The sequence below is a fragment of the Gopherus flavomarginatus genome, chromosome 2 (genome assembly GCF_025201925.1).
Source record: "Gopherus flavomarginatus isolate rGopFla2 chromosome 2, rGopFla2.mat.asm, whole genome shotgun sequence".
Taxonomy (NCBI): Eukaryota; Metazoa; Chordata; order Testudines; family Testudinidae; genus Gopherus; species Gopherus flavomarginatus.
This window is the reverse complement of record NC_066618.1, coordinates 297,487,645-297,510,608: the sequence shown is the minus strand read 5'-3', so window position 1 is coordinate 297,510,608 and position 22,964 is coordinate 297,487,645. Positions and strand designations below refer to the sequence as shown.

The 22,964-nt window shown below is 47.5% G+C and overlaps 1 protein-coding gene and 1 long non-coding RNA gene across 12 annotated transcripts in view; one reads left to right on the top strand and one right to left on the bottom strand.

Moving 5' to 3' along the window:
* LOC127045386 (lymphocyte antigen 6E-like) overlaps positions 1-22,964 on the top strand; it is an 810,322-nt gene that overhangs the window by 75,690 nt on the left and 711,668 nt on the right. For 3 of the 9 annotated variants that reach the window (XM_050941470.1, XM_050941469.1, XM_050941472.1), the window contains exons 3-4: positions 1,458-1,555; positions 2,981-3,871. The exons of 2 other annotated variants lie outside the window; for them this stretch is intronic. In XM_050941470.1, coding sequence (XP_050797427.1) covers positions 1,458-1,555; positions 2,981-3,186 — 304 coding nt within the window. In that variant the 3' untranslated portion in view covers positions 3,187-3,871. Of the gene's footprint in view, positions 1-1,435; positions 1,556-2,980; positions 3,872-22,964 lie in introns of those variants that run through there. 4 more of the 9 variants (XM_050941471.1, XM_050941467.1, XR_007772662.1 and 1 more) reach the window with 3 other exon arrangements.
* The window catches only part of LOC127045433 (uncharacterized), a 29,078-nt gene continuing 27,792 nt past the window's right edge, over positions 21,679-22,964 (bottom strand). For 2 of the 3 annotated variants that reach the window (XR_007772703.1, XR_007772704.1), the window contains one exon: positions 21,679-22,767. This is a non-coding gene — a long non-coding RNA (uncharacterized LOC127045433). The remainder of the gene's footprint in view (positions 22,768-22,964) is intronic. The other variant, XR_007772705.1, reaches the window with a different exon arrangement.

The window sequence follows — 22,964 nt, the reverse complement described above, 5'->3', positions numbered from 1 at the left end:
GTCCAACTTGTTCTTAAAAACCTCCAATGACTGGGATTCCACAACCTCCCATGGAAGCCTGGTCCAGAGCTTAACTATCCTTGTAGTTAGAAAGTTTTTCCTAAAATCTAACCTAAATCTCCCTTGCTGTAGATTAAGCCCATTACTTCCTGTCCTACCTTCAGCGGATATGAAGAACAATTCATCACTGTCCTCTTTATAGCAGATCTTAACGTGTTTGAAGACTTCGATCCCTCCCCCTCAGTCTTCTTTTCTCAAGCCTAAACATGCCTAGTTTGTCAAAAGTGCAGGTTTTCTAAGCCTTTTATCATTTTTGCTGCACTCCTCTGGACTCTCTCTAATTTGTCCACGTCGTTTGGTGCCCAGAATTGAACACAGTACTCCATCTGAGGCCACACCAGTGCCAAGTACAACAGAACAATTACCTCCTCTGTCTTATATACAAAACTCCTGCTAATCCACCCCAGAATGATGTCAGCCTTTTTTGGAACTGAATCACAGTGTTGACTCATATTCAATTTGTGATCCACTATAACCCCCAACTCCTTTTCAGCAGTGCTTCCACCTAGCCAGTTGTTCCCCATTGTGTTTCTGTGCGTTTGATTTTTCCTTCAGCACTGTAGTACACTGCAATTAAGCTCATTGAATTTCACTTTGTGGATGCCAGACCAATTCTCGAATTTGTCAAGGTCGTTTCGAATTCTAATTCTGCCCTCCAATGTGCTTGCAACCCCTCCCAGCTTGGCGTCATCTGCAAATGCAATAAGCATACTCTCCACTCCATTACCCAAATCATTAATGAATATTGGATAATACCGGACCCAGTACTGGCCTGTGTGGTACCCTACAAAATTTGCCTTCCCGGTTTGACAGTGAACCATTGATAACAGTTGTGCACTAGTTGTGCACCCGCCTTAGAGCACCTTTCTTTACTTTCATTATGAGAATGTCATGTAAGTCTGTGTCAAAATCAAGATATATTACGCCTACTGCTTTGCCCCATCCACTTGGCTGGTAACCTTGTCAAAGAAGGAAATTAGGTGAGTTTGGCATGATTTGTTCTTGAGAAGTCCATGCTGATTTTTCCTTATCTTATGTGTAACATTATGGCTTTGGAAAGGAATGTGCTGAGAAAGTATTTACAAATGGGTATCACAGAGGGCGCTGGGGGAACTTTTCAGAGGCCCAGCTACCATTTCTGCCTTTAAAAATTCCCCCCTCTGGGTTTGGGTCTAATCCTGAATCCTTAATAGATGCAGAGGAGAAACTACCCTGGGTTCAATGAGAGTTTGGCCTGAAGTAGCAGCTGAGAACAACAGGATATGATTCATTTTGATGCTCATTAGCAGCAGGAGACAGGGACAGGGACTGTAGACCAGGAACAAATAACATACTCTGGCAAGCCTCTAACATGGGGTGTGTTTTCCTTTTGCAGCTCACTCACTGGTCTGCTTCACCTGTAGTGAAGCGTCCTCCAACTGGGGTTGTCTGGCACCAGCTACATGTCCCAGTGATGCAAACTACTGTGTGACCACGTACCTTGGTGCAGGAATTGGTGAGTTTGGGCATGAGCTGTCTGTTGTCTTTACCTAGCGCTTTCCCAGACGATGTGCTGCTCCTGTTCCAGATCAGTGGGTTTTCTTTCCTCTATCTGCTGGAAGGGTGGGACATTGCTGATGTGCAATAGGGGAATCTCTCCTTGAAACCGAATGGCAGGAGAACTTTGCTGGGACGCACTAAGGGAGTGGGAACCGGAGCCCCCATGCTCATTAGTGAGGTTTGCAGCTGAGTGAGTGACTTAGAGCAGGACACTGCAGGCAATATCAGGCTTCCTGGGGGGGCTGCATATCTACCCCGCCAGCATTGGCTGAAGTCGTGAAATGAGGCTCTTTATAGCTCAGTCCAGCAGCCGCTCCCCAGCAGAGGGTGCTGCTACTGCTGAGGTGAGCGAGGGCTGGGACTGAGTTCCCACCTAGAAAGGGCTCAGTGGATCCTCTGCTTCTCCTCAGGGAAGCAGCCTCCTCTGCTCTGCTGCATTCTTGTGGCATCAAGCCTTTGCCCTTTCCCTCTGGTTTGTTGGGGGGGAAAGATGGCTGCCTTTGTCCCTGGACCGCAGGGGAAAGGACGTCTCCTGCATGTGCCCGATTGCACCCAGCAGCAATTATACTGCAAGTGTAAATGCCATTGCCAACCTCTGCATTTTGAGCGGACTGTAATTAGCCGGTTCATGGGTAGGTGCACTGATATTACTTGCGATGTGCTTCAGTTAACAGAAGTAGTGCCCCAAATGTCCTGGTGCCCTACACAGCTGTGTACTTTGCGTATGGGTAAGGACGGCCCTGATCTCATGTGCTGGTGCAAGGTTCCACTATTGGCATGTGCAAGTGAGAGAATTTGCACGCTCCAATCCCAGGGCCTGGTTGGTTGTGCATGCACAGAAGGAGGCCGGGTTGAAGCCTTTTTTAGTATATTGGTGCCTGCTGCTTAATGAGCTGTGCTGTGCAGTAACTACTACCAGCTCTTTAAAGCTCTGAGGCTCGAGAGCAGGAGACAGGACTAGTCACCTCTGTGCTGCATCCCCGCAGCTCTCACTGAACTCCCAAGGCCCTGTCCCAGCATGCAGTGGGCAGAGTGTGACAATCTGGAATGGATTCTCAGGGTTCTTTGGCTGTTCCCAAATCCTGGCCAGGAATCTGAAGGGGATGTTCCCAGATGGTTACATACGGGTCTGTAACTGCTGGGAAGAGACTAGTGCTGTTTTCAGGGTATATAATAGCAGTAGTGACTTAAATCGCTGGGCACTGACTGGCAGAGCTAAGGCTCTGAGGCCATTCACTGCTGAGAAATGGCCTCCTCACCTCAGGATTGCTTAGCTACATCAGTGCAATTATCTCCTTTGCAGAACTAAGGAGCTCCTGTCCGAACTCTGGGAAACATTTTAATCTTGAATCTCTTTCTCTTACTTCTTTTTCTGGTTCAGGTGGACGTTCCGGGCAGAGCATCTCCAAGGGGTGTTCTTCAGTTTGTCCCAGTGTTGGGATAAACATTGGGATACTAGCTGCCTCTATTTCCTGCTGCAGTTCTTTCTTGTGCAACATCAGCGGGGCCACCAGTGTGAAAGTCAGCTACTCCGTGCTGGCCATGGCGATCTTGGCCAGCTTCGTCTATATCAGGGCTGGACTGTGATTGGGCCAGGACAAAGAACTTGATGCCCTGAAGAACCTGCTCAGGCTTCTCCAACAAGACACCAACCCCCCCCTGTGCAAAGCTATACTGGGGTTACCGATGGTGCCCTTTCTTCCAAAGTCTCTCTAAGATCCCATTAGACAATACCTGCTCTATTGCCGTTCACAAGGAAATCCCGCTGCTGTCACTGGGTGCCCCTCTGTGCCTCCTAGCAGATCTGGATTGCTTCTCCCATGGTTTTGTGCACAGGAGGCCTGGGAAACTCAACTGAACTGTGCAGCCCCACTTGCACTCTTAACCCATCAGGAAATGGTGGATAATGTTGGCAGGGCGTCTGCTTTTATACCTGGAGTCCCAGTTGATGGGGCTGATTTAAAAAAAAGGTCAGGGCTCACCAGGAAATGTTTATCCCAAACCACCTCCAAAGCGGAATACTTAAACACCCCTGCCTCTTGCTACCACAAAGACATTTCCCATCCACGTCATGCTAGGGATCAGTGCCAGACTGACTGCTGGGAAGGCATGATCCAAAACCAAACCTCAGATATATTCACCCCCGGTTGGATTCTGTTTTTTTACATTTTTTTTAATTCTGCTTCTTGGCTGACTTTTCTTATGTAAAACGAATGCAGTGTGAGGCATGTGAGCATCACACCTGAATAAACACCCTCCTGTTCTTGCCTGAGCCCAGATGTATTGTGTGTCTCTTTGCTCGCTGGAAAAGCAGGATGTGTGAGGTGCCTGTTAGCAAAAAGATCTCAACTCATGGGTGCAGCACAACTGCTACTTGGGACAACTGCTCTGTGCGTCTCATCAGTGCCGTCTCACTTGTCACTTTTCATCCTAACACAGACCTTTACCTCCCATGCCTTCCCCCATCCGCCCTCCACTACGGGCTCTGAGGAACGAACACTTGAGTTGATTATTCCCTTGCTCTTCCCAGCTGTGGTAGATGTGACTTGTCCCACAGACCAGATGCTGCCTTGTATCGTTTTATTCCCCAAAAGCTCTTTCAGATTCAGTCCGTATGATGGAGGCTGGACAGGATGAAGCGTGAGTCTGGTCTACCACAAATGTGTCGATGGGACTGGAGCAAACACTATGGGAGCAAAACCACTGCAGGGTCTGTCTGTACGTTAGATATTAGCATCTCTCCAATTCCTGCCTTCTATCCTCAGTGACTGGTGATGGAAAACCCTGAGGCTGTATTCAAAAACAACCTTAATGAGCAAACTCCTTTACCCCTTTGTTGTCATTCCAGAGCGCCCCCATGCGGGCAGGTGTGGTGTTGCAGGCCAGCCCTTTGTTTTCCCCTCACCCAGGGTAGTGGCAAGTCCAAACAGCCTGTAAAATGCTAAAGGGCACCCCCTAGTGGAGGGTGTCATTTATTAACAGGAAAGCCCAGGTAGAACTTCAACAAAACTTTCACCCCAACATCCCGGCAGGTGATGAATTCATCTTAGCCCATGTCCCCCAGCTGAGTCCCATGTTCCCCTCTACCCAGGCTCTTCCCCCGGGGTTCCCTTGGCGCCACTCTCTGCCCTGGGGTTGTGCCTCTTGCCCCTCCTGGAGTAACATCCTCCTCTGGAGCCAGGGGGTCGGGGAAGACTGTCCGCTGTGATCCTTCTCCAGGGAAAGCAGGTGATCCAGGTGAGGTTGGGCTTCCAGCCAGTGTCTGAGTTACCACTGGCTGAGAGCAGGTCCCTTTGGGTGCCTCAGACTGCAGACCTCTGTCATGAAGTGCCCGTCTCCTGAGCTCCTCTGAGAGGCTCGCTGTCCCAATGGGTTCCCCAGAGAGCCCTGCTCAGCTATCTAGCTCAGGTTTCTCCTGTGAGCTGCCCTCTGCTCCACAGGATCCTCCCATCTCCCATTGGAGCTGCCCTCTAACTGCGCATGGCTAACCTTTATTAATCAGCCACTTGGGGCAGCAACTTACCCCTGGCTCCGGGGCCTTCATAACGCAGTCAGGGGCAGACTGGGCCCTGGCTCCCCTTAAAGAGCAGCTAACCCCATGACACCCTTTGATCCAATTACCCTTGCATCTTACAATGTAACGGGCCTGATCCTTCCTCGAATGGGTCAGAGTCTTCAGGATCGGGCCCTGGATAGGAAAGGAACAAAGAAGGGATAAATGGAGGCTGGTGTCAGGCAGTTTGTGCACTGCTGTCATTTCAGACTTTGGGGTTTCTGGAAGTTGGCCACTGAGGCACCCCCAGAATACAGGCCCTTGGTTGCATGGGCCCATCCCCACTGGTGTGACTCTGTCCCTGCTGCTGTGACCTCCCATGCACAGAGCATGCAAGGTCATGCTGCACGGAGGACACCATTTTGCAGGGTGCGCCACCCCACCTCCATTGGCGTGACTTCACACACGGTGCGTGCAAGGTCATGTCACATGGAGGATGCCATTTTACAGAGTGATACTGATGTGACCTCGCAAACGTGGTGTCTCTGAGGTCATGCTGGTGGGGACAGAACAGGACACTTTGCAAACAGCTTCTTCTGTGCATCCATAATGATACTGGACAAAAAGGACATGAGATTTTATATCAGTACTAGAGAGGGACAAACCTTACAGAAACAAGACTGTCCAGCTTGAAACTGTCTGAATGGCTTGCTTAGATTTCTGTTACATTTAATATAAATGAAGTTCCGGAGTTTCTAATATTTGGGTCTTTTAAAATAACTACAAAATTGTAACCATGTTTTTAACCCTTAAGTTACTGAGATGCACTTTCAACCTTCATTCCAGCTTAATGAAGATAGTTGCCTGGAAATTCTAATTCACCCTGGCTTTCCTGACTCCTTGGAAACAATGGTATAAGGCAGAGGGTCTTCCAGGGTGGAGGCTCAGATGGGAGGAGTAAGGATAATGTTGTAGTTAAAGCACTGGTGTGGGGCTTGGAAAATCTGGGTTCAGTTCCTGGCTCTGCCCCAGATTCCCAGTGTGACCTTGGGCAAGTAATTTAACCTCTTTGTGCCTCAGTTTCCCCATTTAGATGATGATACTGGTTGAGCAGAGGCCTGTTCTTTACGTTGTTCAAGGTAACACAAGTGCGGCTCTACCGATTATGTAAAATTGTTTAGGAAAGTCAGTAAAGACTGGTACAAATTGGATCATTTTGAGTTATAAGTTGGGGGGCGGAGTCACTACACGAGAGGAGGGGGATGGGTGAACATAAGAACATAAGAGTGGCCATACTGGGTCAGACTCATAGACTCATAGGTCAGAAGGGACCAATCTGATCATCTAGTCTGACCTCCTGCACAAGGCAGGCCACAGAACCCCACCCATCCAATTTTATAACAACCCCTATCCCAGGACCGAGTTATTGAAATCCTCAAAAATGGTTTGAAGACCTCAAGCTGCAGAGAAACCACCAGCAAGCGACCCGTGCCCCACGCTGCAGGGGAAGGCGAAAAACCTCCAGGGCACCTGCCAATCCGCCCTGGAGGAAAATTCCTTCCCGACCCCAAATATGGCGATCAGCTAAACCCTGAGCATGTGGGCAAGAGTCCCCAGCTAGCACCCAAGAAGGAATTCTCTGCAGCAACTCAGTACCCATCGCATCCAACATCTCCCCGCAGACCATTGAGCAGACCTGTCTGGTGGTAATTCAAGATCAATTGCCCAAATTAACGATCCTATCATAACATCCCCTCCATATACTTATCAAGCTTTGTCTTAAAGCCAGGAAAGTCTTTTGCCCCCACTACTTCCCTCGGAAGGCTATTCCAGAACTTCACTCCCCTAATGGTCAGAAACCTTCGTCTAATTTCAAGTCTAAACTTCCTAATATCCAGTTTATACCCATTCGTCCTCGTGTCTACATTAGTACTAAACTTAAATAATTCCTCTCCCTCCCTAACGTTAACCCCCTTGATATATTTATATAGAGCGAGCATATCCCCCCTCAGCCTTCTTTTGGCCAGGCTAAACAAGCCAAGCTCTTTGAGTCTCCTTTCATAAGGCAGTTTTTCCATTCCTCGGATCATCCTTGTAGCCCGTCTCTGAACCTGTTCCAGTTTGAATTCATCCTTCTTGAACACGGGACACCAGAACTGCACACAGTATTCCAGATGGGGTCTCACCAAAGGTCCATCTAGCCCAGTATCCTGTCTACCGACAGTGCCCAATGCCTGGTGCCCCAGAGGAAGTGAACCTAACAGGTAATAATCAAGTGATCTCTCTCCTGCCATCCACGTCCACCCTCTGACAAACAGAGGCTAGGGACACCATTCCTTACCCATCCTGGCTAATAGCCATTAATGGACTTAACCTCCATGAATTTATCCAGTTCTCTTTTAAAAGAGTGGACTGGAAAGAGTGAACTTCACCTTCAAGGCAGCCACCCCCACCATCTCATGATGCTCCAGGACTCACCAAGACACTTATTCATCCTGATCCTGAATGGCCTCCTGATCAGTCAGAGTCATCACCATCTCCACCTAATTCCCGAACAACACTAGGGACGTGAGACTCATGCTCCTGCTGTCACCTTCTCCCTCTAGGGTTATTTTCCTGACGCTCCCCTTGTGCCACTTCCCAGCGCTCCCTCCAGGGGTACCTGGATCTGGAGAGGGTCATCCTGGTCGTTGGGGAAGAAGGCCTCTGTCAGCGCTTGCAGCTCCTCCGTGCTCAGGTCTGTAAGTGGCCCTGACCAGTCCTCGTCTCCCTCGGGGTCTGCAGCAGCTTCCCTGCTCGGGAGTTCACAGGAGACATCTAGCTCCTCCGGTGGCTGCCTCCCAAATGAGTTCTCCGGCCTGCCTTTTATACTTCCGGTCCCGCCCACTGACTTCCAGCCGAAAGGTTGAGTGTGGCGTGGCTCTGCTCACCAGGGTTCAATGAGGGATCCTTCTCCTTCCGGGCAGCCAATCTGCCCCACTACGCAGTCCTATGCACTTTACTAAGTGGCAGTAGTTTGGATGAGACCTTAAAAAGCAGGTCAGGTCTGCTCTGTATGAACATTAGAGATTTTAGCACACTTTTCATAAGAGAGGAAGAAAATCTTTAGCCAGAATTTCTCCTCTTTGGAGAGTACTTTGAACTGGTTGGTTCCTGTCTTCTACCGCAGAAGTGGCTGCATTTCATTGGTGGCCACATGGTTTAACAGTCGTTGCTGGTACTTAAACAAGATCACAAGAGTTTCTGTTCCAATACACTGTTTGCACATGCTCATAATTTGCCAAAATTTTCCATGCTGGCTGGCTGCCTGCTGGAAGGTCACTTTTTTTTGCAAAGTTTGGACAAAATCCCTTCAGCAGCTGTTGAATTATTTGGGGGGAAAAAACACTTTTCTGTATGTGTGTGTGTATATATATATACACACTATCTTTACAGGACAGGACCACAGCCAAAACAATTGTGGTTTGATATTTGCCACAGATGCCGCCTAGAAAGGACCGGCGCTTTTGCTCTGTTTTGCTTTACCAAAGTTATGGAGAGCCTGGAGATGTTTTCCATTTGCAAGGCTTTCTTTGCAACAAAACAAAGGGCTAGAAACATGCTAAATGAGACCTGAAGTTAACCTGGGTATTTCTAGGGCCCCCTAATCAGTGGCTGGATCACAGCTAAGGGCTTCAGCACAGATGATCAGCTGTGAGCTTTAGCTATAAACTCTCACCAGAGATCAGTAAGGAAACAAGGTCTGCCATCCAAGCCCTAAGCAGCCTCCACCCTACTTAGCTTCTGAGATAGAAAATGAGGTGAAAAGTTGCAAATCTTAACATAGTTACAAGAATCCAGGCATGTCTACATTTGCCATTTAAAGTGGAAAAAAGTCTCTTTTTTGTGCAAAAACCATGGGACTGTCTACACTTGCCAATGACTTTTTGCGGTGAAACTTCTGAGTTTCACTGCAAAAAGAAAACCACCTCCACGAGATGTTTTTGTGGTGATGTGCAAGTTAAGACACGCTCTTCCTGTTTACACAGCTTTTAGCCTCTGGAGGATATCCCACAGTGCCTATGGTGTCCATGCTGGCCAGCTGCTCTGCTGCCAGGTAAACTGACGTCCACCCCTCCCCCTGTAAAGCTCTCTGGGAACTTTGAAACTCCCCTTCCTGTTTACAGAGCAAAGGATCCCCTGCTTGGAGCAATGCTGAGCTGCTGGAGCTGATCAGTGTTTGGGGAGAGGAGGCTGTGCAGGGACTCAGGATGCCTCGCGAACACTCCCCCCCCCACACTTCCCACAAGACCCATTGTCAAAATGGAGAGAGCTGCACTTTGGGATAGCTGCCCTCAGTGCGCTGCTCTCATTGGCAACGGAAGTGCTGCAAATCTAAACACTCTCCGACACCTGAGGAATTAAGTGAGTACACAAATCAGTGCTTTTCTTTCACTGGTTCCCTATCACCAGTGAAACTGACAGTGCAAAAACTCTGCAAGTGTAGACACACCCTCCCTGAGACAGGCCATCACGAGGGGCTTTATTCGCCATTGGGCTGCACAGTGTGCAATCATTCCTCCCTGTGTAAACTGGGTCTCAAACGGTGCCAAATAACAATGGTAGCATTTTACACTCACTTTGCACTTTAGCAAATGACTTCATAAGGTGCAAAGGGCAACCCATGAATCAGGCCCTAGAATCTCCTGCCATCTAGTGGTCATTAGAGAGACTAGGTGGGTGAGGTAATATCTTTCATTGAACCAACTTCTGGTGGTGAGCGAGACAAGCTTTTGAGTGACACAGAGCTCTTCTTTCTAGCAGAAGCAGGATGATCTTTTTCAAGTTCTAACATTACAGAATGAGAAATTTGTCAAACAACTGTAATTGCAAGGTTTCCACGCCTCTAAGTGTCAGGCATGCCAAGGAGCACAACTTTTACCCAAATAATTATGTGCAGGCTAATGAATCATAAAAAATAGAGGTGGAAAAGATGTATTAATTCATCCAAGCTTGACCCTTTGCTGTTGACAAGAGAAATAAAATACAAGCACACACAATAGCTACACTTGAATGCAAATGTTTCAAGGGATCAGTTTCCAACAAAAAACGCAGTTTCATTGAAATGATTTGCAGGTATATATGTCAACTTTGATGAACTTTGTGAAAGGAAAGGAAAGGTTTAAATGTTTCATTAGACAGTGTTGAAACATTTAATTTGATTTCAGCTTTTATATTATAGTAAAATATTACTTTTAATATCATACTTATAGCAAATAGAATATATAATAGATATAGTATTTAATATTTTAGTGCACTATACAAGACTAAATGAAATTAATCAAAATGATAAAGTAAAAATGAAATTTTTTGATGGTACTGAATCTTTTTTTCCCAGAATTTTCGTTTTTCAGGAAATTGATAAATTTTAGCTTTTTGTTCTGCTTCAGAACAATTTTTTTTTCTGAAATGTTGGAATTTCAAGTGGAACAGCAACCCAGGTCCCAACCAGCTCCAAAATAAACCTCAGTTTTAGTAGGAAGAGAACCATAAACAGCATTGCTTCAGGCACTCGAGGTCAAGGGCAGTACAGCAATTATTTGAAGTTTCAGCCACAAATGAAACTGAAGAGGGGAATAACGAAAAGAAAAAGGAATTTATATCCCCATGTAGTTTTTTTGTAAGCAGATGACTTTACATCCTATTGTGCTCGCCTCTCTACTTCCTCCACGTATAGATTTCTAAGACTCATTGGGTGAAATTCTGACTTCATTGAAATCAATGACAAAACACACCTCGTTATCATTGGGCCCAGAATTTTACCCATTGTGCCCGCCATTTGTGTTTCACTTCCAAAAGTCATCCTGAGCTGCAAAGGAAAAGGCAGAACACAGTCCTGGTAAGGGCCAGGTATGGTTATGAAGGGCACTGATCTATAAGGACAGTAGGAAGTCTGCCATTTAAATCACTGGTCTGGAGTTCAAGAGAGCAGCGTTCGGTTCCCTGCACCCGATTCCCTAGGTAACCTTGGACAAGCCATTTAATTTCCTCAGTTAAATGAGGATGATGGTACTTAACTACCTCACGGGGAAGCCTGTAACTGAGGCCAAGTTCGTTTGTGTCTGGACAGTGTTTTGATGTCAGGAGGTGAGCAAAAGACTGTGATGAGTCTGGAAAGGGAAGCAAAAGTCTTTTCGGTTTGGGAAAGAACTCTGCGATTAGAAAGCTGGAGTGTTGCTGGCGACCACTTGGCTGGCTGCCCAGGACTCCAGGTAGAGCTGTTCGGGTAGGCTGCTCCTGAGAATTTATACTTATCATGGACTGCAAATTGACATGGGGTCAGCAGGGCTTGAATTAGTATTGCCACCTGTCCAGGTTTTCCCTTTTCTGAGGTAGCTGTGCTGGGATGTTTGTCAGGGTGCTCAGTATACTGTTTTACGGGCTCAGGATCATCCTGGATATCCGGGATTTTTGTACCACCGAGAGGGGCGACCCTCACACAAACTGGGGCAGGGAAAGGGTTGTTTTCATCCCTTTGCCACCCCTAAGGGCCACAGAGGGGTGGGGTGGGGAGTTTGGAAATTCTCCCCAGGCTGTATTGTCATTTTGGCTGGTCTTCCCTGCAGGGGCCCCAGGGGCAGCCACAGCCAGAGAGCAAAGGACCCTGCTGAGGCCAGAGATGTGCCACAGGATGGGCCTTGGACATCGATAACCTTGGCCTTCCACAGATCTCTGGTCATCCACCAGCTTTGGGGCCCAGCTGGGTGCCATACAAGCATGCTTCCTGCCCCTTGCACAATCTAGGGTCTCTATCCTGCAAGGACATCCCATATTGGCAGATCCCTGAGTTCATTGCAGGACTAGAGTCCATGACGTCAATAAACAGACAGGATGGAGGAGAGGGAAACAAAGTCAGTACAGTACAAGTTTTACCTCAGCATGCCTAGACGTTGTTTTTAATAAACAATTGCACAACAGTTACGTCTGACAGCCTGTACTGAATTAGCTGCCTAATGACTTGTGAACATAATGATAACCCAACCCCTCTATTTCAAGGATTCGGAGCATTGTAATAAACCTGAGGACAGCACCGTGTCCCCCACTCCACGCCTGACAGCAAGGAAAATAATGAATGTGTCGCACTCCATCCTTCATGAGGTTGGCAACAAAACTCATGTGATGGTTTGCTAAGTATAAACTAGAGGCAGGCATCAGGCATGTGGAAAAAATACCTTGACGGCCAAGGAGCGAAAAAGATTGAGTTTGACTCATTTATGAGGCTCTGAGAGCTGCTGTATCTTTTTAGAGATAACTGAGTTTGCATAGTGGGTAGGACTGGATTAACCTTTTCTGAGCCGGGCACCAAATGTATTTGTGGGCCTCTGTGGGAAACAATTGTAAAAGACAAGAGATTGACACAGAAGTTGTCTTTGACACAGCACACAGCTGCACAGGTTTTATTTATAAAATTTACAAGGTTAAGTTGCAGATGGAGGTGGCTGTGACTGGAGTACCAGCAATGGTAGCCCTAGGGCAAAAAGAACACACAGACATGTACATCAAATATGCGGTAAAAGAAAAAATACAGAATAAAATACAGTGAGTAAAACCAGCTAACAAAAGCCAAAGCTGGTCAAAACACCAGCTATGTGCTGCTCCCACCAAAAGGGAACCATCACACTCTCTCACCCTTCACATTTCTTATAGGAACTACCAGGGCTTGATTTACATTTTTGTATGAAATTGGGGCGGATGTAAAACATTTTAAAATAAAAAAAATATGAAAAGCTTTAATACATTTTATTTAGAGCATCATCATTCCTACTAGTCTTGCTCAGCCTTCCCTGCAGGCAGAGACTAGGATTGGGACCAGATGTGCCCTCAAAAGACCGGCCCAACCCTCCAAATCGGACCATACCCACATCCTCTTGCACGGGACCTTGTCATTACCTCTGTGGAGCGTAGTAGTCTAGGATGGCCAAGAAGGATGAGGTTTTGAGGTAACTAGATCCCAATCCATTAACTCCTCTGAATTCAGGAATTTGCATTGTGTTCCATGATGAATAGGGCATTAGTGGAGCTCAGCACTCAAGAAAGTCTTGAATTGCCTATACACTAATGCTAAGATCCTGGGTAGCAAACACGAAGGATTGGAACTGGTCTTTTATGACCGTTACTGAAACCCGGTGGGATGATTCTGGAGTGTTAACATGAATGGTTATAACCTATTTAGGAAAGATCAAGTGGGCAAAAGGGCATAGGAAGTGGCAAACTGTGTAAAAAATGGCATTATCTGTTTCCAAGTCACCGATAACGCAGAAGAAAATGATCTTGAATGCCTATGGATCAATGTCTTAACACATAAAGGATATGGGGGAAGGGATAGCTCAGTGGTTTGAGCATTGGCCTGCTAAGCCCAGCCTTGAGGGGGCCACTTAGGGATCTGGGGGAAAAATCTGCCTAGGGGCAGACTAGGTGACCTCCTGAGGTCCCTTCCAACCCTGATATTCTATGAGATGGGGTATTTGTTGGTCCCTGCTTCTGACCATCAAATCACACTTGGGCACAGGATGACTGCCTCTTTATATGCCTATCTATAATATATGCAGGAAAAAGCTGTGTAAATAGGGGGGTCTTCAATCTGAGTGACAGATGCTGGCAGTCTCATGGTGCCAGTACTAAAACACCCTTGGAATGTCTAAATATTATAGATGACAATTTCCTGACTCAAAAAGTGTTGTAGCCAACATGGGAGAAATCTATATTTGATCTTGTCCTAACAGAGAGGAACTGATCATAGAATCATAGAAGATTAGGGTTGGAAGAGACCTCAGGAGGTATCTAGTCCAACCCCCTGCTCAGAGCAGGACCAACCTGTCATAACCTTAGTCCCAGATTTGGACCTTAGCGTCCAAAATATGGGGGTTAGCATGAAAACCTCCAAGCTTAGTTACCAGCTTGGACCTGGTACCTGCTGCCACCACCCAAAAAATTAGAGTGTTTTGGGGCACTCTGGTCCCCCTGAAAAACCTTCCCTGGGGACCCCAAGACCCAAATCCCTTGAGTCTCAAAACAGAGGGAAATAATCCTTTTTCCCTTCCCCCCTCCAGGTGCTCCTGGAGAGATACACAGACACAAGCCCTGTGAATCCAAACAGAGTGACTCTCCCTCTCTGTTCCCAATCCTGGAAACAAAAAGTACTTTCCTATTCCCCCAGAGGGAATGCAAAATCAGGCTAGCAAATCCAACACACAGATCTCCCCTGATTTCTTCCTCCCACCAATTCCCTGGTGAGTACAGACTCAATTTCCCTGAAGTAAAGAAAAACTCCAACAGGTCTTAAAAGAAAGCTTTATATAAAAAAGAAAGAAAAATACATACAAATGGTCTCTCTGTATTAAGATGATACAATACAGGGTCAATTACTTAAAAGAATATTGAATAAACAGCCTTATTCAAAAAGAATACAAATCAAAGCACTCCAGCACTTATATTCATGCAAATACCAAAGAAAAGAAACCATATAACTTACTATCTGATCTCTTTGTCCTTACACTTAGAAACAGAAGACTAGAAAGTAGAAACTACTTCTCCAAAGCTCAGAGAAAGCAGGCAGACAGACAACAAAGACTCAGACACTAAATTCCCTCCACCCAAAGTTGAAAAAATCCGGTTTCCTGATTGGTCCTCTGGTCAGGTGCTTCAAGTGAAAGAGACATTAACCCTTAGCTATCTGTTTATGACACAACCCCAACTCAATCATCCCAGCCAGGGCTTTGTCAAGCCTGACCTTAAAAACCTCTAAGGAAGGAGATTCCACCTCCTCCCTAGGGAATCCATTCCAGTGCTTCACCACCCTCCTAGTGAAATAGTGTTTCCGAATAGCCAACCTTGACCTCCCCCACTGCAGCTTGAGACCCTTGCTCCTTGTTCTGTCATCAGGTACCACTGAGAACAGCCGAGCTCCATCGTCTTTGGAACGCCCTAAAGTAGCTGAAGGCTGCTATCAAATCCCCCCTCACTCTTCTCTTCTGCAGAAGGGAGACTGGATTAGTTTTTTGTGAGGCGGTTGCTCAGTCAGAAAGTGGCAACCAGAATATGAGCCGGAGCCAAGCTTTCAAGGCATCGATGGCCAGGTTATCAAGAAGCAGTGTTATTTAGTGGATAAGACACCAGACTGGGACTCAGGAGATGTAGGTTCTCTTAGACAGGGTCGGCTCTAGGTTTTTTGCTGCCCCAAGCAAAAAATATTTGGCTGCCTCCCACCCCAGCCCTGGGCTTTCCCCCGCTCACCAGTGCCCTCCCTCAGCTCCTGCCGCCCCAGCCCTGGGCTACCTCCCAAACGTGACTTCCTTGTTCACCACGGCAATCCCTGTTTACTCTTACAGTGGAGATAAAACCGTTTCTCCTATTTTTATTTCACTTTAGTATAAATCTCACCCCCCCCATCCCCCATCTTTAGTGCTCCAAATGCACATGGAAGGCATAGGAACTAACTCTCAAACCTTGTACCTGGAAAGGGATGGGGATCTAGTGAAGAGGGTTCAGGCAGAGGAGCAGTGGGGGTGCTTGGGGCTCTACACTGGCACAGAAGCAGGGTGTGATGTACTCACCGAGGAGGGCGGAGGAGGAGACGGCGTATCAGGAGGCTTGCGGGAGAAGAGGTGCAGGAGAAGGGGAGGTGCGGGAGGAGGGGGCTGGGAGAGGGTGCACGGGGAGAGGTGTGGGTGAAGGGAGAGTACAAGGGGAAAGGGTGCGGCGAAGGAGCGATGAGGGGAGGTACAAGTGGAGAGGCTGCGAGCAGGATGGGGAGGTGCAAGGGCTGAGAGAGGCAGATGCTGACAGCTGCTTCCCCAGCCCCGTGCAGGCAGAGCCGACAGGACAGACACTGACCCCCCCACCCCAAATGCTCAAGCCCTAGGGGTCCCCTGGAGGGGCAGTATCCCCCGCTGCCCCGCTCAGAGACGAGCCCTGCCTCTCCACACCCAGCGCAGGCAGCGCGGGACTGAGGCGGGGGAGGTGTGTGGCGGGCTGGGTCCGGGGGCAGGAGGGGGCAGCGGCAGCTCCCTGGCAAATCGGGCTGCCCAGCCACTTGCCCCGTCAGCGCGCGAGCCGGGATCCGTGCCACCTACCCAGCCCGGCGGCGCCCTGCACAGCCCACTAGGGCGGCGAAACGCCGCACTGCCCTGGGGAGACTCGGAGCGGCAGCGGCAGCAGGACCCCTCGCCTCTCCCAGCATCCCGGGCCCCACTTCCCTCCCTCCCTCCCCAGCTCCTCACACACAGGCTGGCCTGCTGTTCAGGCTGCCCTGCCACTGGAGAGCCAGAGCATCATGCCCCGGAGCAGAGCCCCTCTCGCCGCTGCAGAGCCAGAGCATCATTCCCTGGAGCAGAGCCAGAGCATCATTACCCAGAGCAGAGCCCTTCTCGCCGCTGCAGAGCCAGAGCATCATCCGCCGGAGCAGAGCCCCTCTCGTCACCGCAGAGCCAGAGCATCATCCCCAGGAGCAGAGCCCCTCTCGTCACCGCAGAGCCAGAGCATCATCCCCCGGTGCTGAGCCCCTCTCGCCCCCCGCAGAGCCAGAGCATCATCCCCCGGAGCTGAGCCAGAGCATCATGCCCCGGAGCAGAGCCCCTCTCACCGCTGCAGAGCCAGAGCATCATCCCCAGGAGCAGAGCCAGAGCATCATTACCCGGAGCAGAGCCCCTCTCGCCGCTGCAGAGCCAGAGCATCATCCCCCGGAGCTGAGCCAGAGCACCATCCCCCGGAGCTGAGCCAGAGCATCATCCCCCGGTGCTGAGCCCCTCTCGCCCCCCGCAGAGCCAGAGCATCATCCGCCGGAGCAGAGCCCCTCTCGTCACCGCAGAGCCAGAGCATCATCCCCAGGAGCAGAGCCAGAGCATCATCCCCCGGAGCTGAGCCAGAGCATCATGCCCCGGAGCAGAGCCCCTCTCGCCGCTGCAGAGCCAGAGCATCATCCCCAGGAGCAGAGCCAGAGCATCATCCCCCGGAGCTGAGCCAGAGCATCATGCCCCGGAGCAGAGCCCCTCTCGCCGCTGCAGAGCCAGAGCATCATCCCCAGGAGCAGAGCCAGAGCATCATCCCCCGGAGCTGAGCCAGAGCATCATTACCCGGAGCTGAGCCCCTCTCGCCGCCGCAGAGCCAGAGCATCATCCGCCGGAGCAGAGCCCCTCTCGCGCCGCAGAGCCAGAGCATCATCCCCCGGAGCAGAGCCCCTCTCGCGCCACAGAGCCAGAGCACCATCCCCCGGAGCAGAGCCCCTCTCGCGCCGCAGAGCCAGAGCATCATCCCCCGGAGCAGAGCCCCTCTCGCCCCTCGCAGCCCGGGCTCAGGTCCCGGGGGTGATGCTGGGGCTCTCCAGCGGCAGGGGAGCCTGACCTGCGGTTCAGCCTGCCAGGCTGCCTTGAGCGCTATCTAGTGACTGAATGCTGAACTGCAGTGTCAGTTCCAGCTCAGCTTGAAAGCCTCAGTTCACATAGAACATCGTGGTTCAGTGCCCGCTCCCGGCTTTTTGCGCCCCAACCAAAAAAAAAAAAAAAAAAAAAGGATGGGAGGTTGGACTGGAGTGCCACCCCTGGAAAATGCTGGCTCTGGTTCTATTCCTGACTCTGCCTGGGCCCCTGGCAAGTAGCTTTACCTTGCTGTACCTCCATTTCCCTTCCCATCCTTTTTCCACTTAGATTATAAGCTATTTGGGGCAGGCACTGTCTCTAGTGCCTGTGCAGCATCGAGCACAGTGGGGTCCTGATCTCAACTGAGGCCTCAGGATGTCACTGTAATACAATAATTATAACAGCATCACTAAGGCACAGGAGGAAGAGCAGAATCTGAAGAGGAAGGGGTTGCACAGGTTTCACTGTGGCTAGGATTTGGCCTGCAGAACCATTGTTACTGGTGATGATGCATAAAAAGGACAAGAGCCCAGCTTGACACTCAGATCTCAGGCCGAGTTTGCAATTAGAAAAAAAGCATCTTTTTTTGCTTGTATACGAAGTTTGATCGGGCATCACTGGGAGACAAACCCATGATGCAGTTTTTACAGGGTCACTTTTTAGAGCAGAACTGCATTTCAGGGTATTTGGGCCCTGAATGTTGATGCACAATAACAACCTTAACTCCATCTTGTTCCGTTTTTGCCTGACCATTGCTCAGCTCTTTGGATCAGGGAGTGGATCTGTGTAGATTTATATAGCAACTAGCACAATGAGGACCTGATCATAATTTTGGGCACTATAATAATCATCTTAAATAATAATAAAAACTCACTATCATCTAGCATCACTGCAGATAAGCCCAGGATTTGAACTAGTAACTTACTGCGTAAGTCTAGAGTATCAGATTCATTTGGCTGGTGCCCATGTTTGAGCTTAGGTTAAGGCCCAGGATAGACATTCAGGACTTCATGCTCCCCGCCTCAGTCCACAGCATCCCCACTCCAATAGGGAGCAGGGCAGATCACACCCCTCTTCCTTCCCCACCCTCCTTTCTCTCTCTCTCTTTCCTTCTTTGCAAGCCTCTTCTGTTCTTCCCTATTTTTTTTTACTTCCCCACAGCAACTCTCAGTTTCCCGCTTCCCCAAGACTTCACTCCCATCCTCTTTTCTGCTCCATCCTTTAGAAGGACTAGCAGTGGATCATTAACATTGATACTGAAGTGTCATCATTGGCCTTTAGGGATGACATTCCAGTGGGGAGCAGGGCAGGTCACACCTTTCAGAGCAATGGTATCAGGCTGTCTGCAAACTCAGGCACTGTCAGTTACAGTTGGTTCACATTTGGAAGTAAGCTGAGATTCTGGAGACTGTCACTAGGCCATAATGTGATTAGTCCCAGCACTACCAGTGCTTGGGGCCAGAAATATATCATGCAGGTTGGATCTAACCTGCCAGCCATATCTTGAGCATATGTGGTGTAGGTTAAAAGAAGATCATAACTCATTACTGGTCCCTAATCCTTATATGCCCTGATCTTTAAAAGGCTGTTAAGTGGGGTGTTGGCTAACATCCTGCAATACACTGAAATAGCCTGACACCTTTCCAACTATGCGCTAGTTTACGGACCAGAAACTGCAGGAATTTCTATAAGAGATTCTAATCTCTAAGAGTTTAGATTAAACGTTTGATGGGGGAGTGTCCAAAGAGGAAACACATTGTTTTTGGTTTCAAACAAGTTTTATTGTCAACGGGATTTGGATGAGTAACTTACAAAAAGAACATTTCCTTGAAGAATTTTTCCTTCTTCCCTGCTCACAAATTATGCATTAAAATAACATAGTGATTTTCTCAAACAAATTGGTCATTTCCACATACTGACAGGGTGACATTCCCCCGAACGGCAAAAGATATAGGTGCCACTAATGTCCCACTTAGGCCTGCCACGTCCCACTTGGGCGCTCAATGACCCCAGATCAAGTTTACCTAGTTCACAAGGATTCCACGTTTTTTCTAACCGTGGGCCTGCAAACACAGCCGGGAATCAAAGGCATTCAGACGCTATGGAGATGAGGACCCCGTAAATATCTGGCTAGATACACAGAGGAGTCAAACTGAATTCCTTCCTCCTGCACTTCATCAAGGCTTCATCAAAAGTTGTGTCTAAAATTTGGGCTTTAGTGGGATGTACATGTTGCCTCGTCTGTATGCTGGCCCCTCACCAGAGGGGTGAATTCCATCCCCAAAAGATTTTTGCAAACAACACTGCATCTGTAACTCGATTGCAAGTAGTTCATTCTGAGAATCAGAATTCAAGCAGGTGTGACCCAGCACATGGGGTTACAGGGTATAATTCTGTTTTCTGATTGGATGGGCAGAAGCTCAGGGCTGAGTCAGCTTAACTTCAGTACCCAGAAAGATAATGGAGTAAATAATTAAGTAATCAATTTGAAAACATCTAGAAGATAATAAGGTGATAAGTAACAGTCAGCATGGATTTGTCAAGAACAAATCGTGTCAAACGACTTCTGCAGGGATCAGTTCTGGTCCGGTTCTGTTCAATATCTTCATCAATGGCATAGAGAGTACACTTGTAGCGTTTGCAGACGATACCAAGCTTGGAGGGGTTACAAATTCTAGGATTAAAATGAAAAATGATCTGGAGAAACTGGAGAAATGGTCTGAAGTAAATAGGACGAAATTCAATAAGGACAAATGCAAAGTGCTCCACTTATGAAGGAACAACATTTGCACACATTAAATTGGGAAATGACTGCCTAGGTAGAAGTACTGGGGAAATGATCTGGGGGTCACAGTGGATCATAAGCTAAATAAGCTGAGTCTATGACTGCAAGTTATAAATTCATAGTCAGAAAACATTCTTCAATACGCCATTAAAACTGACTGTTTTCATGAACGTTGTACTAATATATTGTTTTGCCTGAATATATCTAGGGTATGAACACAGGTTATGGTGCATGTAGCCACATAAACACAGGGGAGGTGTTAGGATTCTGTTTTGCCTGTTGTCACAACTGAGAACACCAAATTCAGAACAAGCTGCTGCGAAATAGGGCAGACACACCCTGTCATAACCATATAGTTAAGGGTTAATGTCTCTTTTACCTGTAAATGGTTAAGAAGCTCAGTGAACCTGGCTGACACCTGACCAGAGGACCAATAGGGGGCAAGATACTTTCAAATCTTGGTGGAGGGAAGTCTTTGTTTGAGCTTTTTGTTTTGTTCGTTGTTCGCTCTTGGGACTGAGAGGGACCAGACATACATCCAGGCTCTCCAAATCTTTCTGAATCAGTCTTTCATGTGTCAAAATTGTAAGTAATAGCCAGGCAAGGCAGATTAGTCTTATGTTTGTTTTCTCAGCTTGTGAATGTTTCTTTTTGCTGGAAGGATTTTTACCTCTGTTTGTTGTAACTTTGAATCTAAGGCTAGGAGGTGGTCTATATGAATCTGAATACCCTGTAAAGCATTTTCCATCCTGATTTTACAGAGCTAATTTTTACTTTTTTCTTTCTTTAATTAAAAGTTTTCTTTTTTAAGAACCTGATTGATTTTTCCTTGTTTTAAGATCCAAGGGGATTGGGTCTGAACTCACCAGGGATTGGTGGGAGGAAAGGAAGGAGGATGGTTAATTCCTCCTTGTTTTAAGATCCAAGGAGTTTGGATCTGTGTGAAGCCTCTCAAGGCAACCCAGGGAGGGGAAAGTCTGGGGGGAAAGGAGGAGTGATGGTTAATTTCTCCTTGTTTTAAGTTCCAAGGGGTTTGGATCTGTGTTCCCCAGGGAAGGTTTTGGGGGAACAGAAAGTGTGCCAGACACTAAATTCTGGCTGGTGGCAGTGTACCAGATCTAAGCTTGTAATTAAGCTTAGAAGTGTTCATGCAGGTCCCCACTTTTGTACTCTAAAGTTCAAAGTGGGGAAAGAAACCTTGACACACCCCAGTACTGGTGATTATTCTCCCATAAGATATGTCTGACCAGCTACAAAAGTAAACTTCTGTCTCACCACACTGGCTAACAAGAAGTCAGAAATGCAGACTCCTGAGATTATTCCAGTCCTGGATTCAGCATCCAGACACTAGGCTTAACGATGAATGGTTATTGAAAACCAATTTCATCAACCAAAGGGTTCTTCTGATCCAAAGGACCAGCCACATACCCAGGTCAATATGTATCTTAGCTCTTACCCAATAATCATGCTGTTGCCAATCCTTTAGTATCTAATAACTAAAGGTTTATTAAAAAAAGAAAGAAAAAGGTGAGAGTTAAAATTGGTTAAAGGAATCAAATACATACAATAATTGAAAAGTTCTTGGATTAGGCTTGTAGCAGTGATGGCATAAACTGCTGGCTTGTTAAATCTCTGGTTGCTTCCAAATAATTTGGAAGGTTCTCAGTGCCTTGGTTAGAATGCTCCCATTAGTGTAAGTCCATAGTCCAGAGGTTAGAGTGGGAAAGAGGCAAAATGGAGATGTTTCCAGCGCCTTTCCTAGCTTCTGCCATGTGGAGGGAAACCCATTGGTCCAAACAAAGCCCTCCGCCCAGTTTGTAGAAAAATACATGTAACAAGATGGAGTTTAGGGTCACATGATTTTAGTCACATGCCCTTGCACACTTTCCTGAGTCATAGCAGAGGATATTACCCAAACTCTAGTTAGAACGTTCACAGGAAAGTCCTTCAGGTGTAGATAGGCTTCTTCCATGGTCCGTTGTGTTCACTGATGAGCCATCAACTTGAATACTCCATTCACAATGTGCTGGCCAGACAGGATGCAAATAACCCTGTGGGTGCTACCATAGGAGCAAATACATTTGAAATACAAGTACATAGTCAATATTCATAACTTCAGATACAAAAAGGATATATGCATACAAATAGGATAATCATATTCAGCAAATCATAACCTTTCCATTGACACCTTACATGGCACACTATGTATAAGATTTATTGCAATTATATAACAGTGGTAGTAACAATGGTCTACATGGTCATATTTTAATCAGATAACATCTCATATGTACAGCACCTTCAAATGGATTGAGTCTTCTTGTCTTCCCACTAGAGGCAGTGCTGTTTGTCAGTTCACGATGGCTGTTACAGAAGGATTTGAATACACTGTGCTATCTCTCTCTCTTTCTCTCATATGAAGATTTCCTTTTGTTTTTGCTTTGTCTATTTTTGTAAATTGTAAACAAAAGTCAATCCAGACTGTCAGAGCTGTGTTGGCTCTTGGAAAAGAAAAACATAATAGAGTCAAAGCAAACTCATTTAAATTTCCAAACTGATATTTGTGAGCAATGTTTCCCACTACAAACCTGGCATGCAGAATGTGCAGTAAGATATGGAGTGTGAGTGAACAGATTCGGGAGAACCTTGGAAAAAGTTAACAGACAAGGGGGATGTGTGTAAGGAGAGATGCTTTTTG